At 35.2% G+C, this 26,053-nt stretch overlaps 1 protein-coding gene and 1 long non-coding RNA gene across 3 annotated transcripts in view; both read left to right on the forward strand.

The window, feature by feature from the left end:
- The window catches only part of LOC138333381 (uncharacterized), a 401,614-nt gene that overhangs the window by 252,741 nt on the left and 122,820 nt on the right, over positions 1–26,053 (forward strand). The gene's annotated exons all lie outside the window — the stretch shown is intronic.
- Positions 10,880–25,523, forward strand: LOC138333374 (tubulin polyglutamylase complex subunit 2-like). Of its 2 annotated transcripts, XM_069281719.1 has the most exons (5): positions 10,880–11,054; positions 18,540–18,703; positions 19,361–19,500; positions 21,076–21,150; positions 22,062–25,523. In XM_069281719.1, the coding sequence occupies exons 2-5, from the start codon at positions 18,632–18,634 to the stop codon at positions 22,129–22,131; spliced, it is 357 nt and encodes a 118-aa protein (XP_069137820.1). In that variant the 5' UTR covers positions 10,880–11,054; positions 18,540–18,631; the 3' UTR covers positions 22,132–25,523. The 2 variants fall into 2 exon arrangements, with proteins under 2 accessions (XP_069137820.1, XP_069137819.1); XM_069281718.1 differs by lacking the exon at positions 10,880–11,054 and having other exon boundaries at positions 14,550–18,703.

Below are 26,053 nucleotides of genomic sequence, written 5' to 3' on the forward strand. Positions count from 1 at the left end.
CATAATCCTATCACTTAGACATGTAATCATGAGACACATTAATTATGTCAAGACAGTTATGTTAGCCATCCACTGGGCCATAACCGATAATATTTATATAATCCCGTTTTATGCTCAAATGTTCGATGTGTTATAACGTATCCATTCAAAACTTCACGATGGCTATCTCAGCCCTCCACTGGTCCATAACTATTTTTATTTACGTACTCCTCATATATTATGCTCCAATGTTCCATGTTTATTTTGATCCCAATCATAACTTCGCGATGGTTATGTCAGCTCTCCACTGGTCCATCACCATTTTATTTACGTAATCCTCATATATTACATGTATGCGCCAATACTCCATGTCTAATTACGTATTCAATCATACATTCGCGATGGTTATGTCAGCCCTCCACTGGTCCATCACCATTTTATTTACGTACTCCTTATATATTATGCGCCAATACTCCATGTGTAACTACGTATTAAATCATACATTCGCGATGGTTATGTCAGCCCCCCATTGGTCCATAACCATTTTATTTACTTACTCCTTATATATTATTCGCCAATACTCCATGTGTAATTACGTATTCAATCATACATTCGCGATGGTTATGTCAGTCCCCCATTGGTCCATAACCATTTTATTTACGTTCTCCTCAAGTAATATTATTGCACCAATACTCCATGTGTTATTACGTATACGATCATACATTCGCGATGGTTATGTCAGCCCTCCACTGGTCCATAACCATTTTATTTACCTTCTCCTTATATATTATGCGCCAATACTCCATGTGTAATTACGTATTACGATCATACATTCGCGATGGTTATGTCAGCTCTCCACTGGTCCATCACCATTTTATTTACGTAATCCTCATATATTACATGTATGCGCCAATACTCCATGTGTAATTACGTATTCAATCATACATTCGCGATGGTTATGTCAGCCCCCATTGGTCCATAACCATTTTATTTACGTACTCCTTATATATTATGCGCCAATACTCCATGTGTTATTACGTATTCAATAACACATTCGCGATGGTTATGTCAGCCCCCCATTGGTCCATAACCATTTTATTTACGTACTCCTTATATATTATGCGCCAATACTCCATGTGTAATTACGTATTCAATCATACATTCGCGATGGTTATGTCAGCCCCCCATTGGTCCATAACCATTTTATTTACGTTCTCCTCATATATTATGCACCAATACTCCATGTGTTATTACGTATACGATCATACATTCACGATGGTTATGTCAGCCCTCCAATGGTCCACAACCATTATATTTACGTTCTCCTTATATATTATGCGCCAATACTCCATGTGTAATTACGTATACGATCATACATTCGCGATGGTTATGTCAGCTCTCCACTGGTCCATCACCATTTTATTTACGTAATCCTCATATATTACATGTATGCGCCAATACTCCATGTCTAATTACGTATTCAATCATACATTCGCGATGGTTATGTCAGCCCCCCATTGGTCCATAACCATTTTATTTACGTACTCCTGATATATTATGCGCCAATATTCCATGTGTTATTAAGTATACATTCATTATTTCGCGATGGTTATATCAGCCCTCCACTGGTCCATAACCATTTCATTTACGTACTCCTCTTATATTATGCGCCAATACTCCATGTGTAATTACGTATTCAATCATACATTCGCGATGGTTATGTCAGCCCCCCATTGGTCCATAACCATTTTATTTACGTACTCCTTATATATTATGCGCCAATACTCCATGTGTAATTACGCATTTAATCCTACATTCGCGATGGTTATGTCAGCCCCCCATTGGTCCATAACCATTTTATTTACGTACTCCTCTTATATTATGCGCCAATACCCCATGTGTTATTACGTATTCAACCAAACATTCGCGATGGTTATGTCAGCTCTCCACTGGTCCGTAACCATTTTATTTTCGTACTCCTCGCGGTACCTCTTAAAAATGGGAAATCGTAGGACAGATTTGACCTACGCTACGTCAGCGGCATATTTCTAATATATCGCCCATGCAATGCCGAAAAACATACACATACCTATTCATTGGGATCTTATGTACTCCACTGCCCCCATGTTACATGATTACATCCCATTTATGAAATTACACATCTCTACATGATGAATACCTCCGATACCCTTCTATTTCATACATTTGTAATGGCCGCCGTATACACATTTACTAGAGCAAACGGTACTCCTTATATCTAATGTTCTAATATTCCATGCGTTTATTGTATTCTCAATCATAACCTCGCGATGGTTATGTCAGCCCTCCACTGGTCCATAACCAGTTGTATTTACGTACTCCTCGTATCACAGCCTAGTAGGGGTCATTTGAGCCCTACCTAAAGTATTGCTCTTATATATTGTACAAGACTGTTCATACTTTATTTATTGTTATGTGGGCCAACGTGTGGTCCGTAACCATTTGTTACACATTTAGAAATTTCATACGAAATAGGTACAAGTTCGTTGTTTTTCGACTGGCCAATTACACAGGTTTAATATGCAGTACATAAGATAAGTGGTCTTTTCTTGATTCATAACAAATTTGATATACACCTGCTAGTGTTCCATACTTACCATGTATTAAGACAACCCATCTTTTATAAATCGTCATGCCGGTCATTCAATATTTATTTTACCCTACTTTTTTCTGATAGGTTTTTACCGGCCCATATATAACTTTATGCATAGATTTTTTTTTAAATTTCGTTCACACAAACCATGGATCCATATCTACTACATGTATATATATAGGGATTGGATTTCGTTTTTATATTACGTACTCCTTATATATTATGCGCCAATACTCCATGTGTTATTACGTATTCAATCATACATTCGCGATGGTTATGTCAGCCCCCCCATTGGTCCATAACCATTTTATTTACGTTCTCCTCATATATTATGCACCAATACGCCATGTGTTATTACGTATACGATCATACATTCGCGATGGTTATGTCAGCCCCCCATTGGTCCATAACCATTTTATTTACGTACTCCTCTTATATTATGCGCCAATACCCCATGTGTTATTACGTATTCAACCAAACATTCGCGATGGTTATGTCAGCCCCCCATTGGTCCATAACCATTTTATTTACGTACTCCTTATATATTATGCGCCAATACTCCATGTGTAATTACGTATACGATCATACATTCGCGATGGTTATGTCAGCCCCCCATTGGTCCATAACCATTTTATTTACGTACTCCTCATATATATTATGCACCAATACGCCATGTGTTATTACGTATACGATCATACATTCGCGATGGTTATGTCAGCCCCCCATTGGTCCATAACCATTTTATTTACGTACTCCTTATATATTATGCGCCAATACTCCATGTGTAATTACGTATACGATCATACATTCGCGATTGTTATGTCAGCCCCCCATTGGTCCATAACCATTTTATTTACGTTCTCCTCATATATTATGCGCCAATACTCGATGTGTAATTACGTATTCAATCATACATTCGCGATGGTTATGTCAGCCCTCCACTGGTCCATCACCATTTTATTTACGTACTCCTGATATCTTATGCGCCAATATTCCATGTGTTATTAAGTATACATTCATTATTTCGCGATGGTTATATCAGCCCTCCACTGGTCCATAACCATTTCATTCACGTACTCCTCTTATATTATGCGCCAATACTCCATGTGTAATTACGTATTCAATCATACATTCGCAATGGTTATGTCAGCCCCCCATTGGTCCATAACCATTTTATTTACGTACTCCTCTTATATTATGCGCCAATACTCCATGTGTTATTACGTATTCAACCAAACATTCGCGATGGTTATGTCAGCTCTCCACTGGTCCGTAACCATTTTATTTTCGTACTCCTCGCGGTACCTCTTAAAAATGGGAAATCGTAGGACAGATTTGACCTACGCTACGTCAGCGGCATATTTCTAATATATCGCCCATGCAATGCCGAAAAACATACACATACCTATTCATTGGGATCTTATGTACTCCACTGCCCCCATGTTACATGATTACATCCCATTTATGAAATTACACATCTATACATGATGAATACCTCCGATACCCTTCTGTTTCATACATTTGTAATGGCCGCCGTATACACATTTAGTAGAACAAACGGTACTCCTTATATCTAATGTTCTAATATTCCATGCGTTTATTGTATTCTCAATCATAACCTCGCGATGGTTATGTCAGCCCTCCACTGGTCCATAACCAGTTGTATTTACGTACTCCATGTGTTTATCACAGCCTAGTAGGGGTCATGTGAGCCCTACCTAAAGTATTGCTCTTATATATTGTACAAGACTGTTCATTTTATTTATGGTTATGTGGGCCAACGTGTGGTCCGTAACCCATTTGTTACACATTTAGAAATTTCATACGAAATAGATACAAGTTCGTTGTTTTTCGACTGGCCAATTACACAGGTTTAATATGCTATACATAAGATAAGTGATCTTTTCTTGATTCATAACAAATTTGATACACACCTACCACTGTTTCATACTTACCATGTATTAAGACAACCCATCTTTTATAAATCGTCATGCCGGCCATTCAATAATTATTTTACCCTACTTTTTTCTGATAGTCCGGCCCATATATAACTTTATGCATATATTTTTTTTTAAATTTCGTTCACACAAACCATGGATCCATATCTACTATATATACGTTTATATACTTACCCCTCTAAATGGATATTGGGACATTTTATCGGCTTATATATATATATATATATACACAAAAAATATTGCCTTCGTTCATCATCTCATGATGATGAGATCCGATGGTTATGTGACTTCGTCGATCTCAAGAACTCATTTTAAAATACAAACAATCGTTTCATGTATACTATGCTACAAATTAACCATAAAATCGGGCACATACTTTAAAACTTGTTGCTGCTTCCTCTCCTTTAATGGTAAAAGTTATTCATTTTATGTTTGGTTTGCCCATTGGGGCCAGTCATATGGCGGCCATCTTGGATTTCAGGTATCCAAAAATGGCCAAAATGGACACATTCGCATATATGAGCAGACATCACAAATGGTACAACCTTTTTCATTTCACGGTTATTGGGAACTGCTGCCTGAATGAATTATGGATATAAACATGTGAACTAAGCCTATGGATGTTTACTGGATCGGGGAGGGGGGTTGGAGGGCATCTCGCTTCTTCTGCTAAAAAACCAAAGAATCTATTCTTTAATAATGCACATATGTCAAAGAGTCATTCTTAATTCAGAATAACTGTTACAATGTGTGTTGACAGAATATTTGGAGTTTTAATTTATTGATTTTGTTTTTCAATTACTTCTTCCTGATGCAATTTTCATTTTCGGTGTGTGTTTTTATTTTCGGTGGTGTGTGTGGGGGCGGGGGTGGGGGGGGGGGGGGGGGTGGTGGTTCCCTCTCTTTTTCCCACCTCACTCATGCTGATATATCTTTTTATAGCACACATGTGTTTACAAAAGGGTTAGTGCAAATTCTAAATGGACTGTTACAAGGAGTTTTGTCAATCAATTGTTTTTAATTGTAATGTAAATTATGTCATTTATCGATATTTTAGGGAAATAAAAAAAAAAAGCTGAAAATTTGATTGTTTTCCCGCCATTTACATATAAATGAGGAAAGACGTATCGTCAATTTTTATGTTTTAATCGTATTACAGCATGATTCAATCATATTTGATAAATGTGGTTATTTGCCTACTGTGTGTCTGTCTGATTCGCTACTCGATGATCGTATATATACGAATGTGTTATTTTGGTCATTTTTTTTGATAAATTAATTTTTTATTGGGGGGGGAATCACCTTAAATTTTCTGACCCTCATGATTGCGGATACTATGTTTTTTTTTATAGTACACATGTGTTATACTCAAGGGTTGGGTTCAATTCGTAAACGAATGAACTGTTACAAAGAAGGAGTGATAGATGTACCTTAGATGTCAATGATTTTATTAGCTTGTGATAGAACTACAAATATGAGACATGTATCGAATTTTTTTAGGGAAAAAAAAAGCTGAAAACTTTCAGGTGTTTTTACGTCATTTCACATGTAAAATGAGATGAGCGTAACGTCATTATAATGATTTAATCGTATTCAGCATGCTTCAATACATATAAAAAAGGTGTTTTATTTTGCCCTGAATGTAGTCTGGTTCTCTATCTATGCGCAATATATGCGAATGTGTCATGTTGGCTATTTTTGATACCTGAAATCAAGATGGACCGCCATATGACCTCCCCATGGGACACTTGTTGTCAATGGCAACACGTATTAAAATTGTGAAACTTGACATCATTAACACGTTGTCCTAAAAAACCATGTTTCGAAAAACTGCCAGAGGGGTACAATAGGGAACAGTATTTCTCCTCCACTACCTATTACATCTCCGGCACGGAATTCGAACCCAGACGGACTCTGGATTAGCACTGGCTGAATCCGAGATGACCTGGACCCGATACACCAAACGGTGTTGGCGAATTCCAGATTTTTAAGTACTATTGCGCTCTGGTCCTAAACCAGACATCTATCTGTCATAATGTATAAGTCTGGTTTTAGGGCCAGAGTATCTAAGGCTAGTAATCATTGTGACTTCATTATTTTGTGCGCAAAATTAAAAAAAAAAATAATTGCTTTTAATAAGTATAACTTCACAATAAGTGCACTACCCGCAAGGGCAGATAACTCTGTGATGTGCAATTTAAGTAATATTATAAGACTCTTTCGTATCCCAGGTATCCTATCATTCGTATCCACATACATATGTTCGAAAGAGTTTTTTCTACGTCATACCTCATCGTTTTATTGCGATTTTACATGGGTACTGAAGTATGATATTCCCGTCGTTTTGAAATTAAATGCAATTAAAATAAAAACGTGACTGAAGTCGAATTATCAATACATGGAAAATGTGTGTATCTAGCCTAGTTTCTGAAGAAACTTTTACAAACTGCGCCGAGAAAATAGTTATTATGTTGAACGCTATGACGTCACAGGGTAGGCTTTGGGTAGCCATGCAATACAGCTTCAGGCGACATAAGTACATGTTTATGGCCCTAGACCAAACTGTGTAGTATGTGTAAGTATGAGAGAAAACACATGTATACTACCCACTTTATCAACTTTTAATAGTTCGAATTTTCATATATTTGTTATTCTCTGTCCATTATTGGTGTTAGTTTAAATTCAATGAGATATACAGTCAAAACCAGTCTATAAAGACCCTCTAATGGACAAAGAAAAAAGGTGGTCATTAAAAACACAATGCAAAACTGCGTTGAAATTAAACATTTAGTGGGCATCCTAAGTAAAGTGATCTTCTTCAAGTAGCAGGTGGTTTTTATACAGAAGTCGCTGATCATAATCATATATAACACATCTGCTGTTATCAATAATTATCTATATCTTTTATTTTTTTAGGAATTTGTATTTTGAAACTTTTTTTTGATATTAAAATAATGCATGTATATATAGGCCTAAGACCTATAACATTGTAGAAGGTGCCATGTTTTTCTGCAAGTATATGAACTGTTATCTAAGAGTTATCTTTCTTTGTTCCTTACTCCTTCATAATTATATAATAGTGCACATTCATTGTTGAGGAAACACATGTTTTCTACCAGAAGACTTAGTCGATTATACTGTAATTTCTGTTATTTTTCATGAATTATATTAAATTCATTATACATTACCATGTTTGCTTTAAGATTATTGAATACCTTTTTCCCAGCTTTGACATCATCATGGGACGGGGATGGGGTGCATATTTATGATAATTACATGTATGTCACATAAATTATGTCCCAACATTTCCAGCTATTGGTTTAAGGTCAAAAGGTGTTAATGTGATTGGTCAGCAGGTGACGGATATTAAATTTATGTACTGTAACAAAATTGCCTTAAAGCTCGAATGGTTTTTCAAATTATTTCATTTATAAATTTCAATATTACAAAGCCACTCATGTTAAGATCCTCTATTTATCTAGTTTTCATGAAATTGTTCATACATGACAGTTGTATGAGTTTAAAGTCCATATGTATTACGCGGATTTGATTAACTGCCATGAAAGGGGCTGCGGTGGCTGAGTGGTTAAGATGTGTTCTAATACAAAACCACAAACCCTCCAACTCTGTGTTGCTAATTAGAATCCTATGTGGGGCAGGTTGCCAGGTACTTACCGTTCAGTGGTTTATTGGTTTTCTCCGAGGACTCCGGACTTTCCTCCACTAACAAATCTTGCACAGCACAAATTAAGTGACCCTGGCTGTTTATAGGATGTTTAAAATAACAAAGACCAATATGTGCTATGATATTTTGTGATTGGGGATTGAAACTGCGCCGATCAATCGCGTGACCAGGTAGTTCAGATTGGTAGAGCACTCCGGCTAGTGTAGAGGGTCCCGGGTTGGAATCCCAGTTTTTGGGCCAGCTAGTTTTTCTCCATTCCTGTTACAAAATTCTATAGTCAGTTTTTTCAGAGATCATAAAAATATTGCCATTGTCTAAAACTAGAACGGTAATTAAACAGGGAAGATATATTGCTATGTACCCACGGTATGTCCCAAGGCCCACTGTATGTAACAGTCAGACCGGTCAGTCTAATATAGCTTTTCCTAGCTGTCACTGTCATAATGTTATGTTGTAGTGACATGTAATACCTGTCATTTGTACTTGTATGCAATATCTGATCAGTATATAAAGGGGGCTGGCCAGTGAGATTTATTACAGATATACATAGATACAGAGTAGTAAGGACATACTGGGACGCACACTTGTGTGTGGGCCCATTGGGTCCATACTATCTGGCAGTGTAAATTGTAATTCTGTGCACCATATGTATATTTGATGTAAATACAGCAGAATAAAACGTCGACTAAATACTGGAGTCATTCATCTTTCTATATCTACACACTACATCGATTATGAACCTCACGGAGTCATGGAAACAAGCAAAGCTATATTCATCTTACACCAACGAGAAAAGCAAGACATTTCATTACAATTGGCACCAACTATATTTATAACCACAATGGTGGTTGTTTGGATTGGTCTTGTCTGTCTTTGAGGGCGAATTCTTAACCCTCAATGGTGGTGTTTTGGAAGGGTCTTGTATGTCTTCGAGGGCGAATTTTTCGAGAAAGAAGGGAGGACTGTAATGGGATTGGACTGGGTCGATCACCAGTGACCAGGTAGCTCAGTCGGTAGAGCACTCGGTAAGTGTCCGGAGGGTCCGAGGTTCGAATCCGGGTCGTCCTGCAGGTAGGCGCGTTAGAATTGTACCTGCTGTTGCCCCTATTGCATGATCGTGAAAAGGGCGACTAAATTTAGGATCTAATCTTTTCTCGTCTTCCTAACTGACTTTATCTTTCCTAAAGCCTCCCTTGGCACCGCCTCGCTTTTGGCCTTGATTTGAGCGTTCGCCCATGTGAGGAAGGCTCTGGGTTCTGTCCTCTGGCCGAGACACACCAAACTCTATAAAATGGTAGTTTCTGCTCCTGCTTGGCGTTCAGCATTACAGGGGAGTGGGACGACTGGATGGAGCCCTCGGTTGTCAGTATAATGTGACCGGGTGCGGTGTGTTACTTGCTTAAGTGATATAGCACTATAAAAAGGGCAACAGTTCCACTATACAAGAAGACACACAACATGAATATACCGCAGTCTCCCAAAACACGCACCTAGCACAACATACTCGCAACACACCGCATACATGGGAGGCCGTCCTTACATGACAAAAGCTGTTAAAAGGACGTAAATTAATCAAACAAACAAACAAAAGTTCGAATCCCGGTCTAGCCGCTACATTTTTTCCTCTCCTGTTACAGTTCTATACTGACTATATATTACCATTCGATACGTTACACATCTGTTATTGTAGATGGTCCTCAGCCACTGGGGGGGGAAGATGAGGATAAACCGTGTGAGCACAGTTGGTACACGTCGGCGGATCAGTACCGACCAGTCACGTGAACCGCTCTCTGGTGGACCTCCAGAGGGGAGGCTCGGACCAAGAGGATGAAGTCTCTGGTAATTAGTGCACCCTGACTTTGGACTTTACCATAAAACCTCATTATAATTATATACACTGACGCAACTCTTACTCATTTTAGAATCATCTGTTTGAATGTATGTTTGATGGGAGAGTTTTGTTTTTTATTTCACATCAATTACATTTCTGGCCATTTCAAATTACCACATTCATGTAGCAGTATTTCAATTAATAAATGTAATGATCCTATTTGTTACTTTGTCAAATGTTGAAACAAATAAAGAAAATAAAGAGAGACCTTTAGATTCCAGTTGATCAATTAGTAGAATCAGTAGAACAATTTGAAAGGAAGCTTATAGTTTTCTGTCTTTCCATACTAAACAATCTTTTTTTTTTAAACTACTAGGTTGGTACATTTACATCTTCTTACAGGAAATAGAGGGAATAGCTGATCCTTGGCTCTATGATAACTATAGATAGCTAATCACTTTACAGAGAAGCACACCAGGCGCGAAGCTACTTTACAAACAGATCACAGTTATCTAAGTGTTTATTAAAGCTTATTTTCTGAATTTATATGCTTTATGAAGTACTACGACTTCTGTTTTTACTGAAATCTATGGATTCTAAATAACCGCACTGAAGTTGTAAAAATAGAAACCACTCTGTTGATAGACATACACCTGTCCTTTATTTTCTTATGTAGGTCTGGATAGAATACATTTTGTCCTTATTTTTTGGTGAATGTAGCTAGAATCTCACTTATATATATACGTAGCCATGCCCCCTCCCATCCTCCAGTATATATAGCCACACCTGCCCCTTCCAACATGTCATCTTATCCACCATTACATTTGTTAACTATTAATTGCATGTCTGTCTATGTAAGCACCTTCTTCCTGATGTCTTACTAATGTTGATGTCTCTCGCCAGGTTTGACTTATTTTGACCCAGTGGATATATTTGATGGAAAACACACATCTGATTTACTCAGATTTGGTATGATGTTCTAACGTTTTACTACGACACACCTGTAGATTGGGCAAGCAAGCTACTAACATTGTAGTTCTCCTCCCTTCTAGGCATGGGTATCCTACCTGTATATAGTATCCATGGTTACCTGGTATTACCATCCACATCCATATTGGCTTTTTATATGACATTTTACCTTTTAATATTTGCATCTTATTTGAAAACAATAAATGCTTATTTTTCCAATTGTTATTGTAATACTATATCATATATACATACATTTTATGTGTACATTTATATGAATATAAATATATAACTCTGTACATATATTAAACACAAATTAACTTTATCATAATATATTGAAAAACCCTATGAACTACATTTTTATATCTCACTGTTTATCATTCTACAATTGTCTTTTCTGATATCTGAAGTAAACTATTTTTTGCCATAAGATAATTTTTATATACCAATTTTAGAGATAAAAACGTTGAAATATGGAAAAGATGTCAAAATGTGAAGTTCGACACAGAATAGTTGTATAACTTTACAGATACATGGGTCTTTGGTGCAGAATAGAGTTACAATGATAGATAAACCAACTGCACATGCAATTATAAAACCGTCTAAGATACTAGTTTATGTGGAACACACATCTTTATATTGATTATGTATTGATGCTCGATTGCGATTTATTTTGGTGATTGTTTGATGCCAGAGACAGTATAGTACACATATGGTCACTAGTGTATTGAGTGACTACATCAAGGTAATGCCGTTTTCAAAGTAAGGTGGCATTCCTTATTTGTTTGATATGGTAAAAATAAAACGTTTTGTTAGACGTTCAAGCTAGTGCTAGAACATAGCAGCTCCTTACAACAATCTCACTAATAAAACATCTGATCAGATGCGAGACTCATAAAAAAGGTTCAATTCTTAATGTTTGGGTGTCTTTTTAGGACCATGTTCCTAACAGGTTTCTGTTGATGTTTTTGACATTCTATATAAACTTCTAATGTCTTGATTATCGAGTGATAATTTACATTCTCTGTCAAGGTTATTTTGTAGTAATTTTTATTCTCTTTCATGGTTATCATGTAATGTTTTACCTGCTCTGTCTGTCTCTCTCTCTCTTTCTCTCTCTCGTGGTTATCGTGTAATGTTTTACATTCTCTCCTATCATTACTGTTTGAAATTTTACATTCTCATTCTTTCTCTCCTTGTGGGATATAATGTAATGATTCATATTAGGTAACTAATATAAACTTCTATTTCCATGATAGTGTTGTATAATATCCCAAATTCTATATCTTTCATTTTTTCTGACGTGGTTTCCCCTTTGAAAAACCTTCATTCTACTAGTATGCTGTGATTTAATTTTGACAGTGCATGGATGAAAGACTTTGTGTTTGTGGTGTTTGAAATTGCATGGAATTTTGTTAATTCTATTGTGCAAATACTCTAGTGCACATTCATTTTTTGTGGTTTTCAGAAGTTTTTTTTTTGTACAATCTTTGCACACTTTATTTGTTACAATCTATTTAAAAAGAGACAAAGAGACAACCCTGATCACCATTTAAAGTCTACTTAAAGTTGAAATTTAGTAGCAGATGTAATGAAGAGAAGTTTATTTATCAGCTATCGACAGTTTTTAAAACACAGTACGTTTTCAAGGTTTTCAGGTTTTAGTTGAATGGGATGTATGGTAAAATTAAAATAAATCATATGTCTACACTGATTGTAATTGTAAAAACAGAACATGTCCTTCACTATTAATTATTGCTGCAATGTATTTTAAGCCCACCATCATCAGATGGTGGGCTATTGATGATGGTGGGCTATTCAAATCGGCTTGCGTTCGTGGTCTGTCATCCGTCATCCGTCCGTCGTCCGTCCGTAAACGATGCTTGTTATCATTATTTGTTAAAAGCTACTGCAGGGATTTTGTTCAAACTTCACATGGAGGGTCCCCTTGGTCCATAGTTGTGCCATACAGATTTTGTGGCTGATCGGAAAAACAAGATGGCCGCCAGGCAGCCATCTTGGATTTGGGCAGTTGAAGTTTGTTATCGATATTTCTTGAGAACTACTGAAGGGATTTTTTTCAAATTACACATGGATAGTTCCCTTGGTCCCTCGTGTGCCATACAGATTTTGAGGCTGATCAATAAACAAGATGGACTCAAGCCAGCCATCTTGGATTTTGGCAGTTGAAGTTTGTTATCGCTATTTCTTGAGATTTACAAAAGTGATTTTGTTCAAACTTCACCTGTAGGGTCCTCTTGATCCCTAGTTGTGACATACAGATTTTGAGGTTGATCAAAAAAACATGATGGCCTCCAGGCAGCCATCTTGGATTTTGGCTGTTGAAGTTTGTTATCGCTATTTCTTGAGAACTACTGAAGGGATTTTGTTCAAACTTCACATGGATAGTTCCCTTGGTCCCTTGTAATAGTTAAAGTTTGTTACCGCTATTTCTCAGAAAGTACCGAAGGAATCTGTCTCAAATTTCATATCTAGTTTCCCCTAATACCCTAGTTGTGCATATTGCATTTTGGGACTGACCAGTTATCAATATGGCCGACGGTCGGCCATCTTGGATTTTGATAGTTTGTTTCCGCTATTTCTCAAAAAGTACTAAAGAGATCTGTCTCAAATTTCATATGTAGGTTCCCCTAGTACTCCTAGCACTCTCGTTGGGACCCATCGGTCAACAAGATGGCCCACTGGCCGCCATCTTGGATTTTGATAATCGAAGTTTGTTACCGCTATTTCACAGAAAGTAACGATGGAATCTTTCTCAAGTTTCTTATGTAGGTTCCCCTAGGACTCTAGTTGTGCATATTGCATTTTGAGACTGATTGATCAACAAGATTGCCGACCAGTCGCCATCTTGGATTTTGATAGTTAAAGGTTGTTACTGCTATTACTCAGAAAGTACTGAAAGGATCTGTCTCAAATTTCATATGTAGGTTCCCCTAGGATCCTCGTTGTGCATAATAATCGGTTAAAAAATGGGCAACAGGTAGCCAACTTGGATTTTGATAGTTGAAGTTTGTTACTACGTTATATCTCAAAAAGTAATTAAAGGATCTTTCTCAAATTTCATATGTACAGCTGTAGTATGTAGTAAAAGTTTGAAAAGCAGAGAAAAGATCCATCTTTCCATTGTCAGACGTAGATCATTCTTTGGTGGGCGCCAAGATCCCTCTTGGATCTTTTGTTATAAATTACATTACTTATTCTATTTCTACAACGCATTTGTGCAAATAATTAATTTAACATCCATATAATTATGTTGACAGTAGCAATTTTCTATTTCCAAGTCAGTATATTCCAAAGAGGTTAATGATAGTTTGATCCAAATTTAATAATAAACACAATTTAAAGTATATGAAATATAGTACCATTATCTGTTGAGCAAATATTATTAAAACGTTTTATAGATCGATTTACACACCTGAACATTTTAAAGTTTTGAATGCTAGATGTATAATTACCTTTTGTGTGTTTTTTTAAATGTAGTGTTTATAATTTTTCCCTTGTCCTTACTGTGTATGATTATGTTTTCTCCTTTTTGGTGTAGTGTTTATAAGGTTTCCCCTGTGGTGCTTGTGTATGATGCTGTTTTCTCCTTTTTGGTGTAGTGTTTATTAGGTTTCCCCACTGGTGTTTGTGTATGATGATGTTTCCTCCTTTTTGGTGTAGTGTTTATAAGGTTTCCCTGTTCTACTTGTGTATGGTGATGTTTCCTCCTTTTTGGTGTAGTGTTTATAAGTTTTCCCCTGTGGTGCTTGTGTATGATGCTGTTTTCTCCTTTTTGGTGTAGTGTTTATTAGGTTTCCCCACTGGTGCTTGTGTATGATGATGTTTCCTCCTTTTTGGTGTAGTGTTTATAAGGTTTCCCCTATGCTACTTGTGCATGATGATATTTCCTCCTTTTTGGTGTAGTGTTTATAAGGTTTCCCTGTTCTACTTGTGTATGGTGATGTTTCCTCCTTTTTGGTGTAGTGTTTATAAGGTTTCCCTGTGCTACTTGTGTATGATGATGTTTCCTCCTTTTTGGTGTAGTGTTTATAAGGTTTCCCCTGTGCTACTTGTGTATGATGATGTTTCCTCCTTTTTGGTGTAGTGTTTATAAGGTTTCCCCTGTACTACTTGTGTATGATGATGTTTCCTCCTTTTTGGTGTAGTGTTTATAAGGTTTCCCCTGTACTACTTGTGTATGATGATGTTTCCTCCTTTTTGGTGTAGTGTTTATAAGGTTTCCCCTGTACTACTTGTGTATGATGATGTTTCCTCCTTTTTGGTGTAGTGTTTATAAGGTTTCCCCTGTGGTGCTTGTGTATGATGATGTTTCCTCCTTTTTGGTGTAGTGTTTATAAGGTTTCCCCACTGGTGCTTGTGTATGATGATGTTTCCTCCTTTTTGGTGTAGTGTTTATAAGGTTTCCCCTGTGCTACTTGTGCATGATGATATTTCCTCCTTTTTGGTGTAGTGTTTATAAGGTTTCCCTGTTCTACTTGTGTATGGTGATGTTTCCTCCTTTTTGGTGAAGTGTTTATAAGGTTTCCCTGTTCTACTTGTGTATGGTGATGTTTCTTCCTTGTTGGTGTTGTGTTTATAAGGTTTCCCCTGTTGTGCTTGTGTATGATGATGTTTCCTCCTTTTTGGTGTAGTGTTTATAAGGTTTCCCTGTGCTACTTGTGTATGATGATGTTTTCTCTTTTTTGGTGTAGTGTCTATAAGGTTTCCCCTGTACTACTTGTGAATGATGCTGTTTCCTCCTTTTTGGTGTAGTGTTTATAAGGTTTACCCTGTACTACTTGTGTATGATGCTGTTTCCTCCTTTTTGGTGTAGTGTTTTTAAGGTGTCCCTTGTGCTTCTTGTGTGTGATGATGCGTTTCCCCCTTTGTGAAACAGTGTTAAGACGGTTTCTTGTGCTACATGTTTTTGTGATGTGATGTGTTCTACCTTTGTGCTGTAGTGTTTGTAGATTCCTTATGTATCCCCTTACATTTCCATACATCACCATTAGCATCACCATCCACGACATAATATACGATAACATTCCATTGGTCATAATCATATATCAGCAGTGCGTTCTTTGATACCTCAGTTGGAAGTGTTTTTGTTGCTTTTCTTGCAATAGGATATAAACATTATATACGAGAAAATAATTATTTCAAAATTCTTGATACCGGCCTGTATCTGACGGTGAAAGTATTCTAAAAGAAAAATTTATTAATATGAAATAACTATTTATAGTTACATGATGATTGTACATACTTACAATGTATGCCTTTCGTCCCAATGACCTTTGGAAAAAGGTTGTTGTCTTGCTTTGATGAAGAAGAATAATTCCCCCCTTCTTTTAATCATAGACATTACGTAAGATGCCTGACGATCCGATTACGAAGAACTGACATCAGTAAACCGATGAATTATGTATAATGATAAGATTATAGTAAATAGATCTATCGCATGTCGCGTGTACAACGATAACAACAATTTCATACCGCATGTGCAGCGTTTACCGAGACCATGGTGCACGTTATGTGTGTGAGAGAAGATGTTTGATTTCCGTTAGGAACCAGATCTACAAAAAGGATACCACAACGTTCATTATGGTCGAGTTTTAATAGAAAAACAAGCATAAAGTGACATCATATTCCACACCGAAGAAACATTCCAATGTCGTTTCACAACGTATTGGTATCTTTACGTAGACGTAGATTTCCATAATGAAAAGTGAATTTACATTCCATATGTTTTCGCGTACGAATCATTCTTTCGTAACGACATGTAACGTCCCCTTGAGGCAACCACAAAACCGATGATATCAAGAGAACAACATCATAGATACACGGAGTCTGTCGTTATATAACACGTTAACATGCGAGAAATAACCATCACATACGTGTACTTGTACCTGCAGCAATGGTATCAATGTTACTCATTATACCTACATGTATATACTTTCATTTTTTCATTTTTTTAATTAATGTAACTCATTGATGCCTATTGTATGACGTCAGATATTAGTAATTAGTATCATGGAAATATAACGAAGGCTTCTGATTTGTAAAATTTCAGATATTGTCGATTCCATTAAAATTGCTATGTAGGGATATTGAAAGACAAGTTACACAATTGTTGTAGTTTTCAAAAAACAGGCTATTTTGTTGTCACTGTTACAAGACTAAATGTTCAAAGCATCATAAATTGAATTTCTGATATGGAAGAACGAGAGCAATTTGAATCCCAGGAATGGAAGATATGGAGAATGATGATGGTGTTTAGCTGTGGAAATACAAAACAGCATAGTGTCCATGGTCTCATATGATTGAGTTGCGTTTAATATTAGTGTGACCCGCAGAGGATCATGTCATCCATTAGGCGTCGGTACCTTTAATTTTGTATCATTACAGTCTGATTAGTCAACGGAAAGTAATAGATATTAACTCATTATCAAAACAATATGCAGTACATGTTTTTGTAAGTTACGAATGATACACTTTCAGACTTGTCAAGGATTACGAGAAGAGTTCCACGATTTTCGTATGCAAGACATCGGCGTTAGTTCATTGTCATTGTTGAATACTAGTATATGTACCCCCACTGGAAGTTGTGTTTTACAGTCAATTCTACAGAACTACACACTGTCACCATAGCATGCAAAAAATCAAACGTGTTTTGGCTCCACTTATAGGAAACAGACAAATCAAATGTTTAGATAGTTAGAACGCACAAAGCATGTACATATATAATTTGTTTGTTTTTCACTTCGTCAATGGATGATTTGATACATTTAACAAATAACCCGAATGTAGGATTTCCAGGTTTCTGTGACTTGATTATGAAAGCCTGATTACGAAATAAACTTTTAAGTTGTTTTCAAATAATTATGGAATCGATTTGATTTTTAACACTTCGATCAAGGCAAATTTACATTAGGGGTTCTGAATTATTATTGTTACCGCTTATGCAGATGCATGTGCAGTTTTTTGTATCAATACATGTCATAGCCTGACAATTATATTAATGTGAACCATGTAGGAATTAGATGCACTGTTTTTAAGATTCGTTAGGCATCTTTATTTACATGTAGATGTGTGTTGCAGTCAGTGTTTAAGAGCTGTTGGTGTTAGTGAGCAAGCCTAGAAAACGTGTGTTATGTTATTTGCACTGTTCAATTTCACAGTAATTGTTATTAGTAGTGTGACACCTTTAGCACTTAGTAACGTTTTATGTGTTAACGTTTAAGTCTTGGTGTCTGAAGTAAAATAAAGATTATGTTAAAATTGTTTCCTTGTGACGCTCTTGATTTTTAATTCACAGTGTCTATGTTAAAATTTCGTCGCGCACATTTCTTAAATGCTCGTTTTTACTTTTGATTTGTTTGTTTATTATTTTTTTGGAGTCCGTTGTTTAAATGCATGTCATTGTATGAAGATGCCATTTCAAAACTTGACGGTTTATTTCCTGATTTCTGACACTGCTCTCTGCAGGTGGTAACGAACCAAAGATAGAGATTTGGTTCCTAGACAGGGCTCTGAGATGGCACTACCTGACGGACTCCTTTATAGCTTACTACAGACTGATGTTGATGCATCTAGGCCTCCCCCAGTGGCAGTATGCTCTCACGGACATAGGCCTGAGTCAACAGACACAGGTAAAGGAACAATCAACAATAACGTAGGATGATCACATACTGTAAAGCAACATTCTTTCGTGTGCGATTAACTTTCGTGATTTCCCCAAAAATTTATATCAATGATCTAATATCTAGTTCACCTATATTGAATTATATTTAGATTCAAACGAAAAATTGAATTTCCGCGAATATGTTTTAAAGTGAAAATTGCGAAAATTATAGCCGTGAAAGAAAGTTTTTAACAATATTATTCATACAAACACTAGTTTATTTCATTATATCCTGCCATGGAACGTAAAATAATGTTTACCTTCTCCTTTCCGTCCCGCCCGCTCTGATGAATGTGATGGGAGGCGGGGTCTCATACAAACCAGTTCAGGGAGTTAACAGATACTTATTTCGAACATCCTCTATGACATCTACAACAGATTGATTATTTTAAAAGATAACAAAATAATTATAGAAATATATTTTATGTTTAAATCACCAAGACAAATATTCTTAATAATTCACCAAGAAAAATATTTTTAAACGCGACAACTGATGGTGTAAATCTATTATTCGCGGCGTTGTCGCCGTCTCTACTGTGTTTGACTATTGAGATATTCTCAATTGTTCTTTCAAATCTAATTATCATGTTACAAGATTTAGACTTTTTTTCTGGTGCTGTTTTAGCAATGGTTCAACGTTTTCGCCCAAGTGCGTCTTGAACTAGACAGAGAAACCTTGTGTGAGGCCTCTGAGGACAGTAAGAATCGCCCACACTCATCACAACTGGATGTAAACAAAGTCTTCAAAGGCAAGACGGACAAACGGTAAGTTCACATAAACAAGGATACAATCAATTACATTTGTGTTTGTAGCGCCATTTTTAGGTTACTTTTAAGACGAGCGAATGATCAAATTAAGATGGAAAACAACTGTATTCATTCTAGAATATAGATCAAAATATAATCGAGACCTCGCCAAAATGAGAAAGCAGGCTAAGGAGATGACTACGATGAGTTATAGTCCTAATGACATGATTGCATCTCTTAGTCAATACAATATTTGAAAATTGAAATGGAAAAAGAGAAATCTAAATATCATGTAACATACGAACATGTATTAATGGCATATATTCGCGTTTTCACCAGTACCCCTAGCACAATCTTAATGAGCATCCATTGATGGTCCAAGTGGTACATTAAAGGACGATTGAAGATAAAAATTATTAACTTTTCAAAACTTACATCTTTTAGCGTCATTGAATGGTTATATTTCGCCGGTGACTAGGCGATTAGAAATACATTATTCTCATTGTTTTCATTTTCAGTAAAATGGTGTCATATTATCATTATCGGAATGTCATTATCATTATCAAACTTTTCGTGTTTTATTTTTTATTTGTTACGTCTATAATGTATGATCATTATTAGGAAATGTCCATGTTCGATCATCTAATGTATTAATGACTATGCCAGATTTCGTTAGCTTCACAAGCTGCTTATTGTCATTAACTTGTTGTCTACTGTATAGTTTTTGATATTTTGAGGCGTTAATTTCTCTTAATACGCTGATTTTACTCATATTCGCAAAATATAATATATACTTGGCATGTTTTTCGAAAACAACGTTTTTATATACATTCCACCCTGTCACGTGAATAACGCTTTGGCAGGCTACAACAAAAGATTCGTGAAAATAAAGCTAGGTTACTATTGATAAATTGCAGAATGTTAATTAAGAAACTTTACTCCTGCGAAATTTAACAGTATTCAGTGAGTGGTTGATGAAGCAGTATTGTGGATATAGCTATACAAGAAATTTGCTTCCAAAGAGAAAATATAAATTATTACAAAGGTAACAGAAGCCAGTTTAATATTATGTATGTTGACATAGCTTTCATGTTTGTATTATTAATCATAACCTATGCAAATAACATACAACTATGGCCCTCTGTGGAGGGATACATCTATAATTGTTTCCCTGGGAAGAGATATTTTCTTGAGGGCGGAGAGAGACAATTCTAGATATATCCCGACACAAAGGACTATAGTTGTTTTATTATACCGAACAAAATTAAAAGATAAACATCTCTGGTAAAAGAACTCATTTCCCAACATTGCTAAATTCGTCTGGCTGCAAAAAAAATAATCGTTGGCATAGTTGGTTGACATTGCAGATGACGTCAACTTCCGGTCACGTGCAGAGCTTCCAAGGGGTTACAGTGTTTTCCCTGAGGTTATTTTCCTCATGGGTTATTTCCCTGGGGTTATTTCCCTCGCCTTCTAGTTTCGACTTAACATCTAACTGATTCAATGTCATGTGATCAAGTTTAATCCAATCAAAACATTCTAAATGAAAGTGAGGTATAATAATCCATAAAATACTTAAAAACTTTATTGCAGGAAAACATTGACATCACAAGCACAGCAGCAAAATGCTGGGAATATGAAGAAGAAACCTCTCGTACCATCAGCTAAGTAAGTCGTATCCAAAGGGATGTTAAATATAATTCAAAATCTTTAATTCTATTTAGAATACCATTGTTTTATACCGTTTCTGTTCGTTGAATTTACAACCAGGTTATAGTCTAAGAGTTATCAGACAAAAGTATTGATTTTGGTTTCATAGCATATGTGAAGTGGTATTTATTGCCGAAGGGGTATAAACTATGGAATTGAAAATCTCGTCTACTAGACTTTCAACAGTGCAATGGTTATTGGATATAACTGAGTAATGTATAATGGACCTTTTGTTTGGGTGAGCTGTTTTATGTACATACATGTATTACAATGTCCTTTGATATGTCTATTCTTCTCATAAAGACATATTAATATTCTACTGTTAATAGTCACCAGATCAAATCTATCGTCCAACAGGATATAAAAGTCAAATGCATAAAAGACGTACGAAAGAGAACACCAAGATATTCTAACTGAAATATGTTCGTAGAGACACAAAGCAAATAGGGTTCCTTGCAACGAAAGTTTACGGATAAATATGAAAAAAATACATACTGAAATATGTTTAAGCATTTATGATGGCGTCTGTTTTACAGTGAATAAATTTAATCATTTCTATTAAAACACAATGGGAATATTTTGTATATTTGTATTGTGATCCTTTATGTTTTATAAAGTCGGACTTAGTTATAGTGAGACACGTAGCGTCATTAACTACAATACATTACAATTAGTAATAGTTTATTGTAATGTTATAGTTAATACAGAACACATTGCAGTTATTTCCAGAGTTTCGTTAATTGAAAAAGTAGTTGTCCTTACAAACTAGCATTTTTGTTTCCCACATCACCCTCTTTATAATGATAATCGATAGTCTATCACTATATTAATAATATGGCTTTTATATCCCTCGTCTCAATTCTCCACAGGACCCAATCTGTACCAGGCACACGCGTGACGGGTTCCTCCTCACAGATCTCAAACAAAGGCAGTAAATAGCACCCACGGGATCTGACATTCTTCAGATGATGGCAGCCTAATGGATCCTTTTTAGGATTGATTTGTCACCACACACTAGATAAATTGACCTACTAGAACCTTCCCGTTCCCATCACGTTACGATGACTCTCCATTTTGAACCGAAGCGGGAAACAACCGTATCACACAGTCTAGACATAATCCTTATGCCTCTTCTGCGGAACCTTTTTTTCAATCACTTCTAAATATATTGTATTTTTTTGTTTCATCTGGTTGCATCGATAATAAAGTTGTTTCTAAATTAATGTATGAAACAATGTAATAGTTGCGCTATTTATTTTTAATTAGTTGTATTCTAATGACGCATTATTTCCTTGCGTCTCTCGTTGTAGACTTGCACAAGCCCAGACTCGCAATTTGTTAAAAAGAAAAATCAAATACGATTGTATTGAAATATAAGGATTGAATTTTGCTTTGGTCGATTTAATGGGGTAATGCAATGAGTTGCTCTTGAAACAAATTCAACATGAACTGCTTCGCAGTTAATTCAATTTGTTTCAACAGCAACTTAATTCATTACCCCATGAAATTTACCAAAGCAAGATTCAATCATTAAAGGTATCGAATAGGTTAAATCTTTAAGCTGCTTCTTCTCAAGAACCGAAAGGTCCAGGATACTCGTATTGAACCTGCGACATGCTGGGATGATCGGCTACCAAGTTGTTCAAATGAATGACATTTATCTTCATTCAACGTCACATTGATCAAGTAGGATAAAATCTTTAAAGGACTTCTCATGAATATCTAAGAGTCTTATAGACTTGATATTTGGCCTGTGACAAGCTAGGATGAAGATGTACCAAGTTTGTTCAAATGAATGACCTTGAAATTCTTAAAAAATCTAAATATCTTTATACGACTTTTTGTGAATAACTAGGTGGTCTAGAGACCTGATATTTGGCCTGTGGCATTCAAGAATGAAGGACTTCTAAGTTTGTTAAAATGATTGGCCTTGGCCTCCATTCAAGGTAACAGGGATCAAATAGGCTAAAATCTTTAAACAATTTCTCATAAACAACTATAAGGGGCCTAGACAATGGATTTTTATTGGACTTGTAGCATGGTGGGGATCAAGGAACCATCTTTCTTCGACAAATTCATCAAATATATCAGAACCCGAAAATGTTATAATTAGTGATGTATTCTTTAATTAAGTAATTTTAACATTCTATATTATAGTGATATATTCCTTGAAGATTTTGAACATTTGATATATTTGGTAAAAAAAATTCAATATGGTATCGTAACATTCCATATATTAGGCGCTCCACCGCTGACAGAACAAAATCAATAACCATCATTTGAACAATAATTGGTAATTAATCGTGTATATTTATAAGTCTAATTAACACAAAAAGTAATATAATGTATTTTTGTTGCATGTGCAATCAGTATTTCATTCCATATAGGACATAGTGCCACCGAATTGTTCCGAGATGCAAATAATTATTTTCAAATATTTTTATCTTAAAGAAATATCAGAAGCGATGGCGATGGTGGTAATTGTGTAAAGAAAATAACTATTGTAACTGGAGAAAACACGAATTCATTTGTTCATATTTTTCACATAGAAAAAAATACTAATTGTTAACGATGGAGCATCTTTAAACATATACTCGATATTTTAGTGTCACATGTATATCTCATAATGAATATGAAAATTTGATAAAGTTTTGTGATGTATTCTATCATGAATTTGAACATTCGACATATTTATATATGTATTCAATAACTTAAAGTGACTTGATATATTTAGTGATATATATACAATTTAGTAATGATTACAATGAGGAATTGTAATTTTCTATAAATTTAGAAATGTTTATAATGAGGAATTGTAACATTCCATATATTTAGTAATGTTTACAATGAGGAATTGTAACATACCATATATTAAGTAATATTTAAAATGAGGAATTGTAACATTCCATATATTTAGTAATGTTTACAATAAGGAATTGTAACATACCATATATTTAGTAATATTTAAAATGAGGAATTGTAACATTTTATGTATATAGTAATGTTTTCAAAGAGGAATTGTAACATTTCATATATTTAGTATTGTTTACAATAAGTAATTGTTTATTTTTCAAGGCATTTATATATACATGTAGTATAAAACAAAAAGCAATCATTTGTCATCAATCATCATTATCATCATCATTATCATCATCAACATCATCATCAACATCTTATCTTCGAATTTATCATCATGATTATCATTATCAGTAGCAATATCTTATCATTATCATCATCATCATCATCATTATAAGCATCTTATCATTATCCTCATGAATATCAATCATTATAGGAGATAATCAGAAATATTACCATCAAAATCATCATCATCCTCATCGTCATATCATCAACCATCATCATCATTATTAGAAGATACACAAAATACAAATTAACTTCAATTAATATGACAAAATTGTACCTTGTGAATCAATATGAATTATTAATGTTGCTCTTTGTTTTATTTAGTATTACTTAATCTTGTTAAATAGTATACTTCAGCGTTTTATACACACCTGTACAAAGACCACTCATAGATCAAGAAAAATGTAACTAACATAGACAGGAAATTCTTAAAAGAGAACTATTTTTAAAATGAATTAAGCTAGATTAAGAACAATATTAAGTGGTCTTTATAAACAGGTATTTGTATATTACAAGAACAAAAAATGCCAAGTTATTTGCAAAAACCCTAAACATAACAAGATATTATTTCAATAAATAAGATAAAGGCACCTGGTCACAAATACCAACCAGGGCACTCTGTCATTTGTATATATTTTTGAAATATGCTGTCAATTTTATCTTTAAGAATATAAGACATTGAGTTTTTCCAGGTTATAATACATGTATTTCAAACTAAAAATTACTTGGCAGGCGTTCAAATTTACTTTTCTGCATATTTCTGCTAAATCATCATAAAGCATACTTAGATGAGACACATAGAGCTTACATGTATTAGCTGTGTATATAAGCTGTTTAAGCCTGGCTTCTATTTCATTTTTTGTGGTAGTCACTTCTTCCTCCTCCAGAAAGACTGGGGCACTATCTGGTATGATAGCAAGGTGTGCCATACCTGCAGTATCAATACATTTTATAAGAATTTCCTGTAAACACTCAGTTTATCATATACATACGCAGAAGAATGAAATTAACTTCATGTTATCTAAATTGTCAAATGAATTTAGAAAATAAAATAAAACTTTGAATCAATTTTAATTAATGTTGATCTCTGCAGAATTGGTCATAGTATAAATACATGTGTGTTAAATTTAAGAAAAATGAAGCTGGCTTTATGTTGATCAATAAACCTGAGTAATGCTTGCACATTTAAACTGTGTTATATTCTTTTATAAATATATATGTATATACGCACCTGTGTTTGGGAAAATGGAACGCAGCTCCCTCATTTTCTCAGCATAGTGATAATAATCCAACATCTTCTCAGATGTATGCCGAGGATCAAACTCGAGAACTGTCCTTGAAAGTTCTTCAGGTTCCAGTGTCGGCTTGTTCAATTTTAGGTCTCTAAAAGGACATGGCTTCATAGTCAACTTCCTAGGCACATTCCATTTGGACAATTTTAATGTACAATATAAGTGCTTTGTTGATTAGCCACTTCCCTGTTGAAGTCATTCAGTGCAAATAGTAGTCCACCAACATGGCTACAGCACTGTATAAGTCTGTAAAACAAGGGAAAAAATACTCATCTTTTGTTAAAAAAATGTAACTGCTAATTGTCCCCTTTTTGAAATCATTTTCCTTTCTTGAGAGTTCTTTACATATCTACATATTATGACAATTGAATTTAGGGACTTTTTCCTTTCATTAACCAATGACTCATGGGTCTACAGCTAATTGAAAA

Source organism: Argopecten irradians, chromosome 10, assembly GCF_041381155.1.
Source record: "Argopecten irradians isolate NY chromosome 10, Ai_NY, whole genome shotgun sequence".
NCBI lineage: Eukaryota > Metazoa > Mollusca > Bivalvia > Pectinida > Pectinidae > Argopecten > Argopecten irradians.